This window comes from Caretta caretta, chromosome 7 (assembly GCF_965140235.1).
Source record: "Caretta caretta isolate rCarCar2 chromosome 7, rCarCar1.hap1, whole genome shotgun sequence".
Classification (NCBI taxonomy): Eukaryota; Metazoa; Chordata; order Testudines; family Cheloniidae; genus Caretta; species Caretta caretta.
The window spans coordinates 28,230,346-28,249,039 of NC_134212.1; the positions used below are offsets into that span (position 1 = coordinate 28,230,346).

Below are 18,694 nucleotides of genomic sequence, written 5' to 3' on the forward strand. Positions count from 1 at the left end.
AACAAGAATACGTGATCCCAACCTTAAATGGACCAATTTAGAATACAGTCATTTGTAGATGTTTTTAAGAATAAATATAAACTCCAGATAATACATTTCCCAGCTTATCTGCTTAACTGCTCTGTGCAGTGAAGCAATTTTAAGGAAATAGAAACCACAGGATTATAGATTCATCTGTTTGTCTTAGTTGTTCGCACATATATCCCCAAAAGGCAAGAATCTGAAAACAGTTCTGTGAGTGTGGATCTGAAAAACACCCCAGTAATACCAAGACCTCAGTGTAAATATATTAAACACGTTTGTCTTAAGCGTTGTAGCACAGGAGATTTATACTGTGCAATTTATTTAAATCACTATTAGTAGAAACAAAACTTATGTCCAGTAATCCATGTCCATTCACTTAATGCAGTACAAAGGTGAACTCGAAATCAAGAGCTACATGGTATTGCACACAGGTTTACTAGACATTAGTCAGAAACAATGTAGTATTTGCATACAATTCATTCATTTTAAAGAAGCTACTTTTCCCATTGCAAATTCAATCAAAATTGAACTTTACCTGTACAGAAATATTGTTGCTTTGATCACTCACTGGTATTCTAACAGAAGTTCTAGTTTCATTGATCTAATGCAGATAGAAACCAACAAGAAAAAAAAAGTTGAAGCAAATGTGTTACACAAAGGAATAATTTAAAAAAATACATAATAAGGGGAAATATATTTAAAATATTGATCAGATTTGTTGACACTATTAAATATAATATACATTTGTTGTTTTAAGTGATGATTATATCATTTTTAAATCTGACTTCTTTGCTAGGTAAGAAAAAATTTCAGAATATCTCAGCACGTAACCTTCATTAAGAATAAGTTTGAGTTTAGGTAAAGCTTATTTAAACTAGTACCGTATTACCATTTTACAGTCTATTATTACACCTTCCCTGTAGAACACTCCCAATTTGAAAATGTTACAAATCGAAGCATTTTTAAAATCTGAAAGATAAATGGGTAAACCACGAGGTAGCACCATGGAGATTAAAATGTTTGAATCGTAGAACCATAGAAGATTAGGGTTGGAAGAGACCTCAGGACGTCATCTAGTCCAACACCCTGCTCAAAGCAGGACCAACCCCAACTAAATCATCCCAGCCAGGGCTTTGTCAAGCCAGGCCTTAAAAACCTCTAAGGATGGAGATTCCACCACCTCCCTAGGTAACCCATTCCAGTGCTTCACCACCCTCCTAGTGAAATAGTTTTTTCCTAATATCCAACTTAGACCTCCAGCACTGCAATTTGAAACCACTGCTGCTTCTTCTGTCATCTGCCACCACTGAGAACAGCCTAGCTCCATCCTCTTTGGAACCCCCCTTCAGGTGGTTGAAGGCTGCTACCAAATCCCCCCTCACTCTTCTCTTCTGTAGACTAAATAATTCCAATTCCCTCAGCCTCGCCTCATAAATCATGTGCCCCAGCCCCCTAATCATTTTCGTTGCCCTCTGCTGGACTCTCTCCAATTTGTCCACATCCTTTCTGTAGTGGGGGGCCCAAAACTGGATGCAGTACTCCAGATGTGGCTTCACCAGTGTCAAATAGAGGGAAATAACCACTTCCCTCGATCTGCTGGCAATGCTCCTACTAATGCAGTCTAATATGCCGTTAGCCTTCTTGGCAACAAGGGCACACTGCTGACTCCTATCCAGCTTCTCATCCACTGTAATCCTCAGGTCCTTTTCTGCAGAACTGCCACTTAGCCAGTCGGTCCCAAGCCTGTAGCGGTGCATGGGATTCTTCGTTCCAAGAATTGTTGAACCTCATCAGATTTCTTTTGGCCCAAGCCTCCAATTTGTCTAAGTCACTCTGGACCCTATACCTACCCTCCAGCGTATCTACATCTCCCCACAGCTTAGTGTCATCTGAAAATTTGCTGAGGGTGCAATCCGTCCCATCATCCAGATCATTAATAAAGATGTTGAACAAAACCGGCCCCAGGACCGACCCCTGGGGCACTCCACTTGATACCGGCTGCCAACTAGACATCGATCCATTGATCACTACCCGTTGAGCCTGACAATCTAGCAAGCTTTCTATCCACCTTGTCATCCATTCATCCAATCCATACTTCTTTAACTTACTGACAAGAATACTGTGGGAGACCATATCAAAAGCTTTGCTAAAGTCAAGATATATCACATGCACTGCTTTCCCCATATTATTTTTATTATTGGAGCACAGCTCTTCCTAAAGTTGGCTGTCATTCTCCTAGAACCCAGCACACAGACTTCTCATGGACTGCTGGCCAGTTCCTCTAATTTGTCTGAAAAAAGCATGCCCCCCGCTAACTTGGTAAAATGGTAAATGGTAAAAAAGTAGATTGTGATAAAGGAGAGGAAAAATAAAAGAAATTGGATTTACCATTTTTAGGTATCTAAAAAAGCATGTGTATGTTTTAATGTTAGCTGTTATATGTACAAGAAAAATACCTTTGTCATCAAATCCTTTTCAATAGGTACATCACATTTCTCACACTCATAGAGAAGTATGGTATATTTGGTCCCAAGGCTACTTGTTGTAAAATTCACTTCCACTTCTGCCTCTGTTTTACATGCAGTTATATTTGGATTCCACAGACTTCCTGTGGGTTGTAAAGAATACAGTTTAAAATTCTTAATAACTGCCTACGTGCTGAAAGTTGTTCCCATTTGAATGTAGTGCTCGTAAAAGGTGCCAGACGGACAGCATGGGCAGTGGGAAAACAATTGCCCCACAGTGGCCTAATTCTGACCAGCGGAGACAACCTTTAGAAGTGAGAAAACAGGCTAAATTCCACACTTGTTGGCCTCTCTGCTGAAGTGCCCTACTGGGGAGAGAGGGGGGTGTGTCTCAGAGTGGCAAGTCAGAAGAGTGGTTGGTCAAAGGAGCTATGTTGCTGCTGAGTTCAGGCACTGATATTTTAAAATGAAAGTGGCAAGCATGTCCCGCATATTTAAGACTCAAACAAATTCACAAAGGCTTTTTAGCCTCCTCCCTACCAGATCCTTTATGGAATTCCTTTGCCTCATCACAGGTGCCTTTTGCAATCTGGGATCTGTCCAGTGGTAACTGGACTAACTCTACCATCTTATAAACACATGCCAAATTAATCTCTCGATCCCACAATATATTAGATTAGGAAGTATGGAAATATCCTCTAATTTAGACTGTGCCTACTGCTACTTTAGGAATGTGCAGGATTCTCAAACTTCTGATTTCAGGGGAATTCAAATTTGGTACCAGAAGCAAGATTCAGATTTAGGTCTCTGCTTCCTATTTAACAGCAGCAGCATTCACTCCATCCTTCATAGCTGGGATTGCGGTTGGCACATGGTCAGATCTGATATCACACACAAGACACCAGATATCAGCATAATGCTATCACGTTCTTTATTACAAAGAATGTCCAAAAGGATACAAGGAGGGCTGTTTGTCCAAACTACAGGGGACAAGATAGTTTGATTTCAATATTTACACATTTACATGGGATTTTTTTATTTAATTAGTCTCAAAGGGCAGATAGTCCCTTAAGGGCCTTTTCAAGGTTGGATAAATATAATCTTGTGAAGAGTTATGAGCAGTTTTCTTTCTTATCATTGACTGCATGTATATGCTGGCACTGAAATTGGCCCCAACGTGTTCATCTCCCCTTTTCAGTATTTTAAAGGCTTTATAAGGTAGAAAATAAATATCAAGATTGTCCATATTCCTCCATTTGTGAAAATAAATCCAAAGATACATCTATTGCACTTACCCACTTCTATGCAACTTTTGCTGTATTTCATTACATTATCTTTACAACCTGTGGATTTAAATGTATTTTATATATTTTAGCAAATATATTCTCTCTTTGCAGCTATATATTTTCATTGAAGCCTATCACGTGCGCATATGAAGTCATTTCTCACCAACAAACTGTAGATATCACAATCAGAGTTATTTGCATTCCTGGGCAGCTCCTATGAAATGAGCTCCACAAGCAGCATTCTCATTTCCTCATTTAGTTCTCCCATTTTGGAAGTGTCACATCCTTCTCCCCTGCCTCAGGCACAAAAATGTGAGCAGCTCTGCTCATGTATGCAGGTAACCACGCTACAGACACATGATTCTCTTCAGATAAAACCTTCTGGTGGCAATTTATGAACCCAAACAAAAAAAACTTGGCCTTTCCATAGCATTAGAAGCCTCTTCACACGGAATACATGCATCTACCCCCACTAAGAAGGTTGGTCCCCCCACTACAGAAGGGATGTGGACAAATTGGAGAGAGTCCAGCAGAGGACAATGAAAATGGTTAGGGGGCTGGGACACATGACTTATGAGGAGAGGCTGAGGGAACTGGGATTATTTAGTCTGCAGAAGAGAAGAGTGAGGGGGAATTTGATAGCAGCCTTCAACTACCTGAAGAGGGGTGCCAAAGAGGATGAGGCTAAGCTGTTCTCAGTGGTGGCAGATGACAGAACAAGAAGCAATGGTCTCAAGTTGCAGTGGGGGAGGTCTAGGTTGGATATTAGGAAAAACCATTTCACTGGGAGGGTGGGAAGCACTGGAATGGGTTACCTAGGGAGGTGGTGGAATCTCTATCCTTTGAGGTTTTTAAGGCCTGGCTTGACAAAGCCCTGGATGGGATGATTTAGTTGGGGATTGGTCCTGCTTTGAGCAGGGGGTTGGACTAGATGACCTACTGAGGTCTCTTCCAACCCTTATATTCTATGATATTACCACAGTTAAAAAAAAAAAAAAAAGGCCCCTGAACTGCTTCCTCTGCTTTTTAATTATCTAATTCCCAGCAGTTAAAAATCTAAACAAGAAAAGACAACACAAGGCCATGCCTGCTTACAGTGATTTAAAAACAAAGTGAACATAGTGCTTTTTAAAGATGCTAAATTGACAGCCCTGGAAGAGGACAATCCTCTATCTGTCTACAGAACAAGTACAGCACAGGCAGCACCTTAACCCTGGTGGGGGGAGGTCCAAATCTAGATGTGAAGGTAGTATGGATACCCATATAGCTTCCTGAGTGCCAAGATGGATGCCAGTTGTAGTATCACTTGTGATGGTGCTTGTTGTGGTATGGAAACCTTGTTCACTCGGAACAAATACTTATTTCACAGAGTCACCAAACAAGGATTGGTCACTCAGAATCACCTGGCCCCACTTTTTGAACACTTAGCCTATTACCAAGCTGCCTTATAATTTTAGAGAAAGCTTAATATTCTTGATTAGTTTATTAAGAACTAAAAGTGAGAATAAAGTTAGCCACAGGTGTGACATCATAAAAAAAAAAATCTACAAAGCCGACAGTTTTCTGCTTTAAAAAACTGATTTTACCTGTTACTAGAAGTTAGAGAGAAAAAAAGTAGGGAAGAGAAAGGAGAGCTTGGAAGGAAAAAGTAACTAAGGATGTGTTATCAAAGCTGAATTAATTATCTCTGCATCTACATGTTTATTATGCAATCTGTTTAAATATAAAAATACATTTGTTTTTGTTGATTCCTAGCTTTTCAAAACATCCTATACAATAAAGTCTGGAAATAATTTAGTATCATAAATAAGATTTTCATATGAACCAGGTTAAATAGAGACTGGTAAATTACCTGGTGAAGTTAACATGATGGATTTTGATGGAGAATCCTCATATATATTTGCTGGGGGAAGGTTGTAAGCACTGACAGAATAAGACATTTCTGGTTCTACAGGGAATCCAATGTAGTGGAACTGCCACTAAAACAAAACAATTAAAACAGCAGTTTTGAGGGCCAAATTCTTCTTTCAGTTATGCTTGGCAACTTCAGTGAACTCTGTGAGCTGTGCTGGTATAACTGAGAAAAGAATTGTCCTCTCAAATCATTAAATACTGAGAGAGGTGTACATTGAAACAGTGAAAAATATAATTTTAAGGTACATAGAATGTCTGAGATACACACTGCTGTGAAACTTGTTTGGTTCTTAAGATCCTGATACCAAAAATCATTCAGAAACTTTTCCAATATCAGTTTATGCCTGGTAGAATATCAAATTTCATTTCCAATCCTATATACTTGGAAAGAACTGTATTCAGAATAACACATCCAAATCCAGCTTTGAAAACCCAGGGTTTCTCTTCATCTTAGTAATAATTAAAAAACAACAACTAACATTTGAAAGATACCACAAAGCTAATCATCCCTGTCATTTTCATGCATTCACGGGAGCCAGATCAGGCATAGTTGGGGAGGTAGAAGTGCAGAAAGAAGGAGCAATGGCTTCACATCAAGCTGTCCTAGTTCCTCAGTCTTTTAGAAATTCACCACTGGTGTATCATGGGCTTGGGGTTCCACAAGATTGGAGAGGGCAGTTTGGGAGGAGGGCTGCCATTCAGGATACCATCCCCTACCCTCTGATCGTGAAATGAAAGATAATACTGAACCAATCTGTATTATCTCATATTGGCTGCCCCTCTGTACTGTGAGCTCTAAAACACAGAGACAGCATGGGAGCAGAACTTATTGGGGTGACATGCTGCCACGGGAAAAGGCGCAGCTAGGTCCTCCACACAGCTTTCCCCTCTGCCAGTGTCTGAAAAAATGCAGGTTTGTACAGCTAAACCCGTTTTACTAAATTTTCTGAAGGAGTCCAATCCACAGCTCATTCTTTACCAGCCCTCTGTGCATTAACTGTGGCACAGAGGAATGATCTGGCCTTAATTTTTAAATGACACCTCCCTACTCTCTCCTCCCTAACAACAACAAATGACAAAATAATCACTTTTTTAAAAATGTTCTTACTCTTCTATTCCCAAGCATGGTTTGACTTTGAAACTTCTCTGTGTAATTGCACCGAACACACTCAAAATGTTCTCTAGTTCCTTTACTCATCACACAGATCTTTGTAGCTGTGAGTTCTTTGATGCTGGCTGGAAGTAAAGAAGAAAAAATGGTATTCATAGATATAAATATTTGCATAGATCTTTGCTGCTCATACATAAAGAAATAAAATAAACCGTGTGCAGTATTAAACAGAGAAAACTATAGTGATACAATAGATCCTTGCATAAACTAATGAGAGCAATGATATTTTAAGGTTGTCATGATACTCTTAACCCTCTGGCTCTATTTACAGTATAAACCATGGTCTTAGCTATCACCATGTTTTTGTAATAACTAGTTCATGCCAAACTCATCTGACCAAGTTAAAACAAACTTGACTAAGTTAAGTCCATAACACATCTCTTTTCACAGCTCAATCATATGTATACAGTACATCTATAACCACAACACTAACTTTTATGTGTAGCAGTGCACTCTGGGAAAATCTTGGCAGCTATCCCAGAGTGCCGTAGCAAGGTTAGGTTTCAGAGGAACAGCCGTGTTAGTCTGTATTCGCAAAAAGAAAAGGAGTACTTGTGGCACCTTAGAGACTAACCAATTTATTTGAGCATGAGCTTTCGTGAGCTACAGCTCACTTCATCAGATGTTTACCGTGGAAACTGCAGCAGACTTTATATACACACAGAGAATATGAAACAATACCTCCTCCCACCCCACTGTCCTGCTGGTAATAGCTTATCTAAAGTGATCAACAGGTGGGCCATTTCCAGCACAAATCCAGGTTTTCTCACCCTCCACCCCCCACACAAATTCACTCTCCTGCTAGCACCAGCAGGAGAGTGAATTTGTGTGGGGGGTGGAGGGTGAGAAAACCTGGATTTGTGCTGGAAATGGCCCACCTGTTGATCACTTTAGATAAGCTATTACCAGCAGGACAGTGGGGTGGGAGGAGGTATTGTTTCATATTCTCTGTGTGTATATAAAGTCTGCTGCAGTTTCCACGGTAAACATCTGATGAAGTGAGCTGTAGCTCACGAAAGCTCATGCTCAAATAAATTGGTTAGTCTCTAAGGTGCCACAAGTACTCCTTTTCTTGTAGCAAGGTTAGAGCATCAGTAGCAATACGTGAGGTAATATGCTCTGGGATGTCCTTCTACCAAAAAGCTGTGAGGAAGGAAAAGTGGCCATACACATGTATTATTAGGTGGGTTCTCCATATACAGCAAAGAAACAATGTTATGAATGTTACGTTTAAAGAAAAACAACTATAAACCAGCATAAGCCATTATGGCTAGGCTGGCATATGATTAGCTGCTGTGCTTACTAACTGTTTATTAACTATGTTGTGTGTGTATGATTAGAGCCAACTATGTCACTAACAAGTTACAAACTCAGTTAAAAGTTTGTTGCTGGAATATACCAGCTACATTCACCTCAGTGATGCATACAGCACTGTGAAATCAGTGAATACTTCACCCCCAGCCCCGAAGCTCATTCATGAGATTTTCCCTCTACAAGGTTACAAAAAAGAGAGGTGGGGGGAGAGGGGGCTTAAAATGAAGCCTGGAGCCAGTTGAGTTTAAAAAAACAAATCTTTGATAGTGGCACATCAACTCCTACATTGACACTTACCACAACATATGTAGTGTTCTAGTGGTTTGTACTAAAAATGAAAAATGCTTAAAATATTGAGATTTTGTTGAGTACAAAGCAATGCCTGATTTCTAAAACTGTATTTCCATTACATTTGTACTAACATGACTATCCTTTGATTTGCATGCACATGTATGTGCTAGGAATTGCCATGACAAAGATCACAGTAACGATGATTAAATGTTAGAGCAGTGGTTTTCAAACTTCATTGTACCAAGGCCCTCTTCTGACAACAAAAATTACTACATGACTCCAGACCGGGGGCAGAGTCGGGGTGGAGCATGAGCCCTGCCACCCTGGCTGAAGCCCTTAGGCTTTGGCTTCAGCCCTGGGACCCCAGCAAGTCTAATGCTGGCTCTGGCAACCCCATTAAAATGGGGTTGCGACCCACTTTGGGGTCCCGACCCACAGTTTGAGAACCGCTCTGTTAGAGCAAACTGCACAATCCTCTGAACCCCCTGACTAAATGATTCAGTTACTACTGTTAACAAAAGAAAAAACCATATGTGGAGGATGGGGAGAGTGGGAGGTAGAGAGGAATTGAAAAATGAACAAACAATGACTTTTAAGGTTGTGGTTTGTTGGCTAGAAAGCATGCCTGCAAGAGATTAACTGTAATTCAGGCCCTACGCTACCAGCACTCCCAGCTATCTTTGAGACACCACTGACTTCCTGAGGAAACTACAATCCATCGGTGATCTTCTTGAAAACACCATCCTGGCCACTATGGATGTAGAAGTCCTCTACACCAACATTCCACACAAAGATGGACTACAAGCCGTCAGGAACAGTATCCCCGATAATGTCACGGCAAACCTGGTGGCTGAACTTTGTCCTCACCCATAACTATTTCACATTTGGGGACAATGTATACCTTCAAATCAGCGGCACTGCTATGGGTACCCGCATGGCCCCACAGTATGCCAACATTTTTATGGCTGACTTAGAACAACGCTTCCTCAGCTCTCGTCCCCTAATGCCCCTACTCTACTTGTGCTACTTTGATGACATCTTCATCATCTGGACCCATGGAAAAGAAGCCCTTGAGGAATTCCACCATGATTTCAACAATTTCCATCCCACCATCAACCTCAGCCTGGACGACTTCCTGGACACTACGGTGCTAATAAGCGATGGTCACATAAACACCACCCTATACCGGAAACCTACTGACAGCTATGCCTACCTACATGCCTCCAGCTTTTATCCAGACCACACCACACGATCCATTGTCTATAGCCAATGTCACGATCCATTGTCTATACAATACAACCGCATTTGCTCCAACCCCTCAGACAGAGACAAACACCTACAAGATCTCTATCAAGCATTCTTACAACTACAATACCCACCTGCTGAAGTGAAGAAACAGATTGACAGAGCCAGAAGAGTACCCATAAGTTACCTACTACAGGACAGGCCCAACAAAGAAAATAACAGAACGCCACTAGCCATCACCGTCAGCCCCCAACTAAAGCCTCTCCAACGCTTCATCAAGGATCTACAACCTATCCTGAAGGAGGACCCATCACTCTCACAGATCTTGGGAGACAGGCCAGTCCTTGCTTACAGACAGCCCCCCAACCTGAAGCAAATACTCACCAGCAACCACACACCACACAACAGAACCACTAACCCAGGAACCTATCCTTGCAACAAAGCCCGTTGCCAACTGTGTCCACATATCTATTCAGGGGACACCTTCATAGGGCCTAATCACATCAGCCACACTATCAGAGGCTCATTCATCTGCACATCTACCAATGTGATATATGCCATCATGTGCCAGCAATGCCCCTCTGCCATGTACATTGGTCAAAGCAGGCAGTCTCTACGTAAAAGAATAAATGGACACAAATCAGATGTCAAGAATTATAACATTCAAAAACCAGTCAGAGAACACTTCAATCTCTTTGGTCACTTGATTACAGACCTAAAAGTGGCAATTCTTCAACAAAAAAACTTCAGAAACAGACTCCAACAAGATAGTGCTGAATTGGAATTAAATTTGCAAACTGGACACAATTAACTTAGGCTTGAATAAAGACTGGGAGTGGATGGGTCATTACATAAAGCAAAACTATTTCCCTATGCTTATTCCGGCCCCCACCCCCACGGTTATTCACACCTTCTTGTCAACTGTTGGAAATGGCCCACCTTGATTATCACTACAAAAGGTTCCCCCCCCCCCGTTCTCCTGCTGGTACTAGTTCACCTTACCTGATCACTCTCGTTACAGTGTGGATGGTAACACCCATTGTTTCATGTTCTCTGTGTATATAAATCTCCCCACTGTATTTTCCACTGCATGCATCCAATGACGTGAGCTGTAGCTCACAAAAGCTTATGCTCAAATAAAATTTTTAGTGTCTAAGGTGCCACAAGTCCTCCTTTTCTTTTTGCGGACACAGACTAACATGGCTACTATTCTGAAACCTATAATTGATAGTTGATGGTCTCAATCCACTTCCCATTTGACAAGTGTCCCACATGAGAAAACTCACCAGCACAGTCGTCAACAACTGACACCATGGTTAGTAGTTTCTATGGAGAAGCCAAGTGTCAAATGGGCCATGCAGACAGACTTGCTCTTAAAAGTATTTCCTTCCATTCAAGACAGAGAAAAGATTGCAGGGCAGCATAAAGAAGCTTTCACTGCCACTATTCCTGTTGTGTGCTTGGAGGATATTGGTGTTCAGGGCTGTTAATGCAACATGCTTCACAAGCACTAAATTCAAAAGGAAATGTTATATTGTATAGTCTTATGTACTTGGATGTCACACCTACCATCCATGCTGAGGCTCCAGCTGATATTTATAAGATATGACCTGAAGTGTGTCTCCACTTCTGTTTCAATTAACTGGGCAGTGAGATTATGAAGATCTGCCGGTGTTAGATTGTGCCACTTTCTCAACTCATGAGCAGGACCTTGCAAAGATGAGTAGACATGAGTTAAAAGTAGAGCAGCTACCTAGTATTTAAACACATTCCATATTGTCAATCAGTCTGTGAATTCTACTGGTATTTTCACCTACTTATGAAAATAATCACTTTTTGTGTCTCAGAAACAAGAATTTACCATTAGGAAAACCACTCCTCTCCCATGCACCCAGCAGATTCTGTTTCTGACACTAACAGTTCATTTAAAAAACTCTGATTGTTTGTTCTTATGTAACTAAATGATACATTCTTTTCATGTGCTGAGAAACTTCAAATCAGATATATCTTATAAAGTCAGTCTGAGCATAAGTTTGGAAATCATGTACATTGACGACATTTGCAGTGTCTTTCCTGTATTAATAAGCACATTTAACCGCATTTAATGTAAACCAGAGTTTTGTTTTTTTACCAAGAAATAGAGCAATATCTAAAATATGGAGGTGGGAGGGGGGGAATGTCCTCCCAATGCCATCAACACAAATGAGATATCTCCAGGCTCTAAACTAGTACTGCTCCTGAGACAGTATTGTGAGCTGGGACAGTGTAGCTGTACTCAGGGTCTCCTGTAAGAGATCAGAAATTCTGCAATGAATGAATAAAGATACAGAACTACCTTCTCTACTGTGGTAGTGACTGAAACCACCCATACTATGTCAGTGTACCTGGCCAACAGTCAAGTGGGAGACAGTTTGGAAGGGAGTCAAGTACTTGATAGAGACTGAGAAAAGAGATGGAGAAAATCTATCCAACTGGAAACTGTCTCTTATCAGAGACAGAAAGCTTTAAAAAAAAGAAAAGTCAACGCTAATAGCAAAGTGGCAGGATCAAGGCTCACCTTATCAGGCAGCGTGCCGTAGGGATGTCACATTTGTATAATTTTTGGTGGTGCCCAAGCAGAACCATCCTGTCCATATGACGGACTGGGGCAACTGCCCTGGGCCCCACGCTTTGGGTGGCCCGTGCTTCAGGGGGACACCAGGCCCCCTGCTAGCCCCCCAGACCGCCCTGGACCCCGCACCTCCATGAAGCACGGGGCAGGGGTAGACACCACTGTGTTGCATGACGGACACTTGACAAAATTACCGGACTTAGTGATTTTTTTGGGGGGTGGGGGTTATTATGTCATTCACTCATTCAACCCCTAAAAAAAGCACAGAATTTTCCACACCGAAAAAAGCCCCAGTAACCTAGCTAATAATAAATAGTAATAATAAATAATAATAATAATAAATTAAACTCACATAATTAATTAAAAATGTGTGTATATTGAATATGAGATTATTACATGAGAAATGAAAATGAGCTTGCTTTGGGATTTTACAAGGCACTTATATCATTTAAACACATTTGGTACCCTGCGTAATGATAACACTTCTTGCAAATCACATAAATAAGGAACCCATGGTCCTCTTCCCTCACCCCATTGCAAAGGCACAGGGGTTATTGCTGGCTGCCCTAGGGTTGCAGAAAACCCTATGGGCAAAACATATGGAAAGAAGGGGATCAATTTATACAGAGGGCTGAAGGGGGACTCCCATTGTGCATTAATTAACACTTAATAAATACATCAAAATTAAATACATTACAGAGATAAGAACCTGTAATGATAGACTTTACTTCATGAGAAGCTCCAGAGAAAGCAATGGTAGGGTGAATCCTAGGGAGACCAAAGGGGCTGGTAGAGGGAGCAGACAGAAAACAAGGGTAGAAGCAGAGTCGCTGCAGGATTGACCCAATCTTGTGCCTCTCCCCTGTGGGTGAAAACACTGATCACGATCACTATAGGAGGGAACAATAGAATAGAATACCCAGAAGAATGAATGACTTGAGGACAATTTCCTGAAGGGACCCTTACCCTTCCAGGGGTTTTCTAGCTCCAACAACATTTACGTTTCTATATAGGGTAGTTTGGCACACCAAAATAAAAATCTGCACCTCTTCAATGTGTTTTTGGGCCAATGGAAAAACCAGGTACAATAAATGACTTTGAAAATTGCCTATGAAACTGAGTTAACAAAATAAATGAGCTTATGAACAACCAGAAAATATACTTCTCAAGTGAAAAACTATAAATGGACTTCTTTGTAAAGAAATTGTAAGTTTCCTTACACGAAAAGCCACAAACTGCCTGGAAAGGACAATTAGATTGAATTACTTAGATTCATAGATATTTAGGTCAGAAGGGACCACTTGCTTCTGTGAAATTAAATACCCAGAGAATTGCTGTGCCTGTGATGATGACTGGGGCTTGCTCATCTGTGGCTCCCCCTCCCCGTGCTGTGGAGACACGGTCAGGCAGGCTGCCTCAGGTGCAGCTCCCATTAGCCATGGTGGCCAACGGGTTGGGAGCCTCCCAGCCAATGAGCTTGGGAGGGGAAGACTGTAGTGAGCAGGGGAGGCAGGGGGGAGGGGAGCTGTCTCTGGAGGCACAAAGGGGGGGGCTCTCTGGAGAGGGGGTGATGGGGGCACAGGGGCAGGTGGGGGAGTCTTTCAGGGGGGCAAACGGTTGTGTGGATCTCTGTGGGGTGGGAGGGAGTGATGGACGGAGCCAGCTGCAGCCCGGGTCTGGTCTGCGGCCGGGGGAGGGTTGCTATAGCCCCCCCAGGAAGCCACCTCAGTACTTAATGCCAGCCCCTGGGTGCCCATCACTGCTCCTCCCCCCCCCCCCATCTGTCTGTCCCCACAGCTGTGTGTGCCTGTCCCTTTCTGGGCTGGGAGCTGGCTCAGCGACTCTCCGCAGCACGCAGGGATGTGGGGGGAGGGAGGGTGGCTGTCCCCGGGATGAGAGTGCCTCCCGTTGCCAAGCCAGGGTGCGGGGCCTCCCAAAGCACGGGGCCTGGGGCCCAAACATTGGTGGAGCTGGGCCCACCTTCATGAATATTGATGGTGCAGGGGCACCATGCCCATATTACTTGCTGCCTAAACCTGAATAATCACAGATTAGCTATTTTTAATTAGGTACCTCTTTTAACAGTGTAAAGAGATCCATTTTATTTATACATACCAGTTTCAAAGCCACAGTTAATAGACTGTAAGAAAGAAAACAGCATTAAAATAAAACAAACTAAAAGCAGACAGATATACTCTAAAGATAGAAATTCCCTATACTTTTAACATATTAAAATCCCAACTTTAAAGAGACAGCATTAACTTGAAACAAAATCAAACTTCTCCCTGAAAATTATGTACATACTATAGTTACAAGCACTGTCTAAAATTTCTAACACTGAAATAAATTAGAGAATAAAATTATTGCTCTTTTTAAAACACAGGTTGCTGTACTTTAAATAAAAATATCCTGCCAGAAGTATAATCAGGTGAACAGTTTCCCTTGAAGGCTGGTCAACTTCTCCTTGCTGCAAAGACTCAAACATCAACAGAGGAGAAGAAAAATCCATATATGATATTTAAAGATTAATTTTTAAAAATTCATGACATACTATGTAATGTATGGTTTCAGAGTAGCAGCCGTGTTAGTCTGTATTCGCAAGAAGAAAAGGAGTACTTGTGGCACCTTAGAGACTAAAATTTATTTGAGCATGAGCTTTCATGAGCTACAGCTCACTTCATCGGATGCATTCAGTGGAAAATACAGTGGGGAGATTTATATACACAGAGAACATGAAACAATGGGTGTTACCATACACACTGTATGTATTTCCCTCAGAAAATGACAGAAGTGCACCTTTAGGTCGTTGTTTCAATCATTTCTACAAGATTCTAACTCTATAAATATGCTGCTCTGTGTTTGCTAGTTTGCAGAATGAGGATGGACTGATGTAAAAAGCAACATAGCCTTCTTACCTTTTTTTCTTTTTCATTCTGCATTTTACATGTCCTTTTCATAGCAAAGTTGTAGTGCACAATGACATTTTGTGACTAATGACACTTGGACATGACAGACTATCTTCCAGTTTAACAGCACGGACCCAGAAGAGAAGAACCTAAGACTGTGAAATGTTGCCTGCTAGCAAAATGTTTTCACTTCACATTGACACCTTTTAACATGGGGTTGAATGGCATCTAAGCACTGTGCAATAGAGCATCAGAGTCCAAATGAAAACACAACCAACCCACATAAAGCCAGCCAGAACCAAAGAACCTGCCACCTATTTATCTAGCAGAATTTAGGGGATGGTGAGGCCTAAAATTATCTGGAGCCACGTTTCTGAGGTACTGTTGTGCCTGGATGTCTAGGGATTTTGGTGCAATAGGAGCAGCTATTGTAAAAAAAGATATTGGAAGGGATATAAATCCTCATGCTTTGGAGTTTAAACCAATCTCTATGAGGCTGTGGGTTAGGATGAGACCTTCATAGTAAGTATATTATCCAACATCTGCCTACTGCTAGGTTTCTTTCACCTGACTGAAACGTCTGATGCTGGCCATTTTTGGAGATAGGATACTGGTTTTTTGGGGGAGGAACGACTTGACAGTCAGAAGTTACTGAGCAGGAGCACAGCCTGCTCTCATGCCTGTCATACACATATTATACCCTCTCTTTGATAATTCTGCCTCCTCTACCTTCCTTATGACTATCAACAAAAAAACAAAAACAAAAACGAGGAGTACTTGTGTCACCTTAGAGACTAACAAATTTATTTGGACATAAGCTTTCATGGGCTTATGCCCAAATAAATTTGTTAGTCTCTAAGATGCCACAAATACTCCTCGGGGTTTTTTTTTGCTGAAACGGACTAACACCGCTACCACTCTGAAACCTATCAACAGGCATTCTTGGGAAAGCAAATGACAACTCCCTCACTAACCCCCATTAATTTAGGGAAACAAAGAAACTGACTAATAGGGGCTGGAAGCAGACTCTGCAGATTTAAAGCAGTGTTCCACTCAAACAGGGAGGACGGTTACATAGCTGTCACCACCCATTCTGTGACATCCATCCCTTTCTAGTGCACAAAGAATCAGCCACCTTTTGCACAGATTGGAGTGAAAACCTCTTCAACTCCATTTGATGGGAATGGGTAGAAGCAGAAGAGGGGTGGGTTATCCTCCCTCCTTGTATCTTACCGGCCAGCCTTGTCCCCAGGAACCACAGCTACTCAGCACCAAGCTCAGCAGGACACTGGCTGCTAGAGTCATCTCCACTTGCAACTTGGCTGAGATTCCCCTCTGCTCTTCCTGGGACTCTACTCACTACAAATCACTGAAAGCCTAAGCTCGGTATCAAGGGTGTAGAGGCCCCTCCACCTCCCTCACAGCCAATGTATTACTCAAAGCCTTTCCCCTCCCACTCCCCCAGATTTGGCCTGTCAGCGAGTCTGAAAACACCGCAATACAAACCAACCCCTAAAGAGCTTTGGCTCAAAGCCAATACATAAACAGAAGAAGAAATACACTCACTGTAACTTAGAGAAGTCACTTTTACAACACACAAGGAAGGAGTAGCAAAAACAAGGCTCAGAGTAAAACCTGACATCCCCTTCCTGGAATCTTTCCTCTGTGCCTAGCTAAGCTGCAAGATCCCTCCCATTCTGGGGAAGCCTATACAATAGCTGAGGTCATGTAATTAATAAAACAGAATATCTTGCTATATTTTCAGCTTTAACTCTTTGCATGCCTCGTTTTCTGGATTTTAGAGCTGCTCACCATGGACAGCAGTGAAGTGGAGTGCTCAGCAACAAACAGTGATCAAGTCCTTGGACTGAATCCATCCCTGGTGTTACAGGGAAAGAATGGGCTGGTACTCGGTGTTGCTTTTTTGTGAGGCATAAAGAATATGTTTTTTCCCCTCTTTGTTCTTTATGTTAGAAAGTCAGGTCCTGTTTGTGTGATGGGCACTAACATCTGGAGAACTAACACAATAGCGACATCACAGGAACCAAGAGACTGAAACTGACCAATTGAGTGGAGAAGGATTTTTAAGTCTGGCTGCTTGAAAGCTATAGTTTTTGTTTGTTTTTGTTAACCCATATTTAACTATAATAACCAACAAAAAAACCATTTTGGAGCAAGGATGCCTTTGTTAAAGGTTTAACCTCCTCTCTGCCCACCTCTTCAGTTTGGTTTTAGAGCCCACAGTAAACTTTCTAAAACATTTAGAAGGTCCTCCATCAAATCAGGGAAGATCAGACTTGACATTCTTAAGGTAAAAGAACATGCTGAGAAAAAAATAATCCCAAAAGAAAAAAGTGCCAAACTTGGTTTAATTGCAAGTATAGACAAGGACAAACTGTTCAGCATAATTTCAGAAACATACAGGTCTGGGCATGTGGTATACAAACATACAATTCTGATTTATAGACAAATATACTGTGGCAACTTTATCATCTCAGGTCTGTAGATTTTGGTAATCACACAAGGACTGAGTACCACTCTACACACACTTCAGGAATAGCTATATTGCTGTAAGTGGCCTCAATGATCTATGTATAGGTGGAACGAAAACATTAGCTAGTTGGCTCTTTGGTCTGTTCTTTCTAAATTACGTAGCAACAGTAATTTAAAAACAAATATCTTTAGAACATTTTTCAACAATTTGAAAGCCAACAAATTGAACACTGATCAAAGATTTACTTTTAACACAAGATACCATTGTGGCTAGTAACTCAGCAGGATTCAAAAAAGGATTAAATATTTTATATGGAAAATATCCACATTTACATTGGATAGAATAAAATAATGAAATGGGTAGAAAATTTATTGTTTCTGTGCATACACTAGCTGACAGAGCTTCTGAAGAAACGGAACAGGTTATTCCAATACACCTTCCTTCACCTTCTTTTGAATCAAACAGCAACCATTGTCAGAGCCAGGATACTGGCCTAGTTGATTACTGATCTGATTTGGTAAGTCAATTCCTATGTCCTATGTTCCTAACTTACAGGAATGTTAAGGTAGGTTACACATTTGAGGGTAGACTGCTTAACAATATGTTTAAATACATGAAAGAAAAAAAAATCAGTACAAAACATGCTTTTTAATAACTTTGAGTAGTCATCTTTTGAATAGGCCATAATGGTCTCAAGTCAATAGCATTTTTGCCCCTGGGGTTAGAGCAGTTAGCCAATATTCAGCGCCATGCTGGGCTGTTTCTGTTAGCAGGATAAATTGATTATACCAATCAAGTATTTCTTTGGTGCAGTACTGTTTTACAAAGAATTTACACAAAGTTCTGTTTCTCTGAACAGTCATTTGTGTATGCACAATGTGCCCAGCCATTTAATGGCGTCATCATCAGCCAGGTGGAGAGCCAGTAGCCAGCTGTCGAAATAAATAAGTGGGCCCTGGACACTGTCTGAAGT

At 41.4% G+C, this 18,694-nt stretch overlaps 1 protein-coding gene across 15 annotated transcripts in view; it reads right to left on the reverse strand.

Annotated features, from left to right (window-relative positions):
- Window positions 1–18,694, reverse strand: part of IL17RB (interleukin 17 receptor B) — a 40,584-nt gene that overhangs the window by 6,517 nt on the left and 15,373 nt on the right. For 4 of the 15 annotated variants that reach the window (XM_075130337.1, XM_075130338.1, XM_075130336.1 and 1 more), the window contains 8 exons: window positions 14,437–14,461; window positions 13,031–13,183; window positions 11,280–11,420; window positions 6,798–6,925; window positions 5,628–5,754; window positions 3,785–3,832; window positions 2,481–2,632; window positions 560–625 (listed from right to left, as the gene is read on the reverse strand). In XM_075130337.1, coding sequence (XP_074986438.1) covers window positions 560–625; window positions 2,481–2,632; window positions 3,785–3,832; window positions 5,628–5,754; window positions 6,798–6,925; window positions 11,280–11,420; window positions 13,031–13,183; window positions 14,437–14,461 — 840 coding nt within the window. Of the gene's footprint in view, window positions 1–559; window positions 626–2,480; window positions 2,633–3,784; window positions 3,833–5,627; window positions 5,755–6,797; window positions 6,926–11,279; window positions 11,421–13,030; window positions 13,184–14,436; window positions 14,462–16,460; window positions 16,632–18,694 lie in introns of those variants that run through there. The other 11 variants (XM_048856633.2, XM_048856631.2, XM_048856627.2 and 8 more) reach the window with 10 other exon arrangements.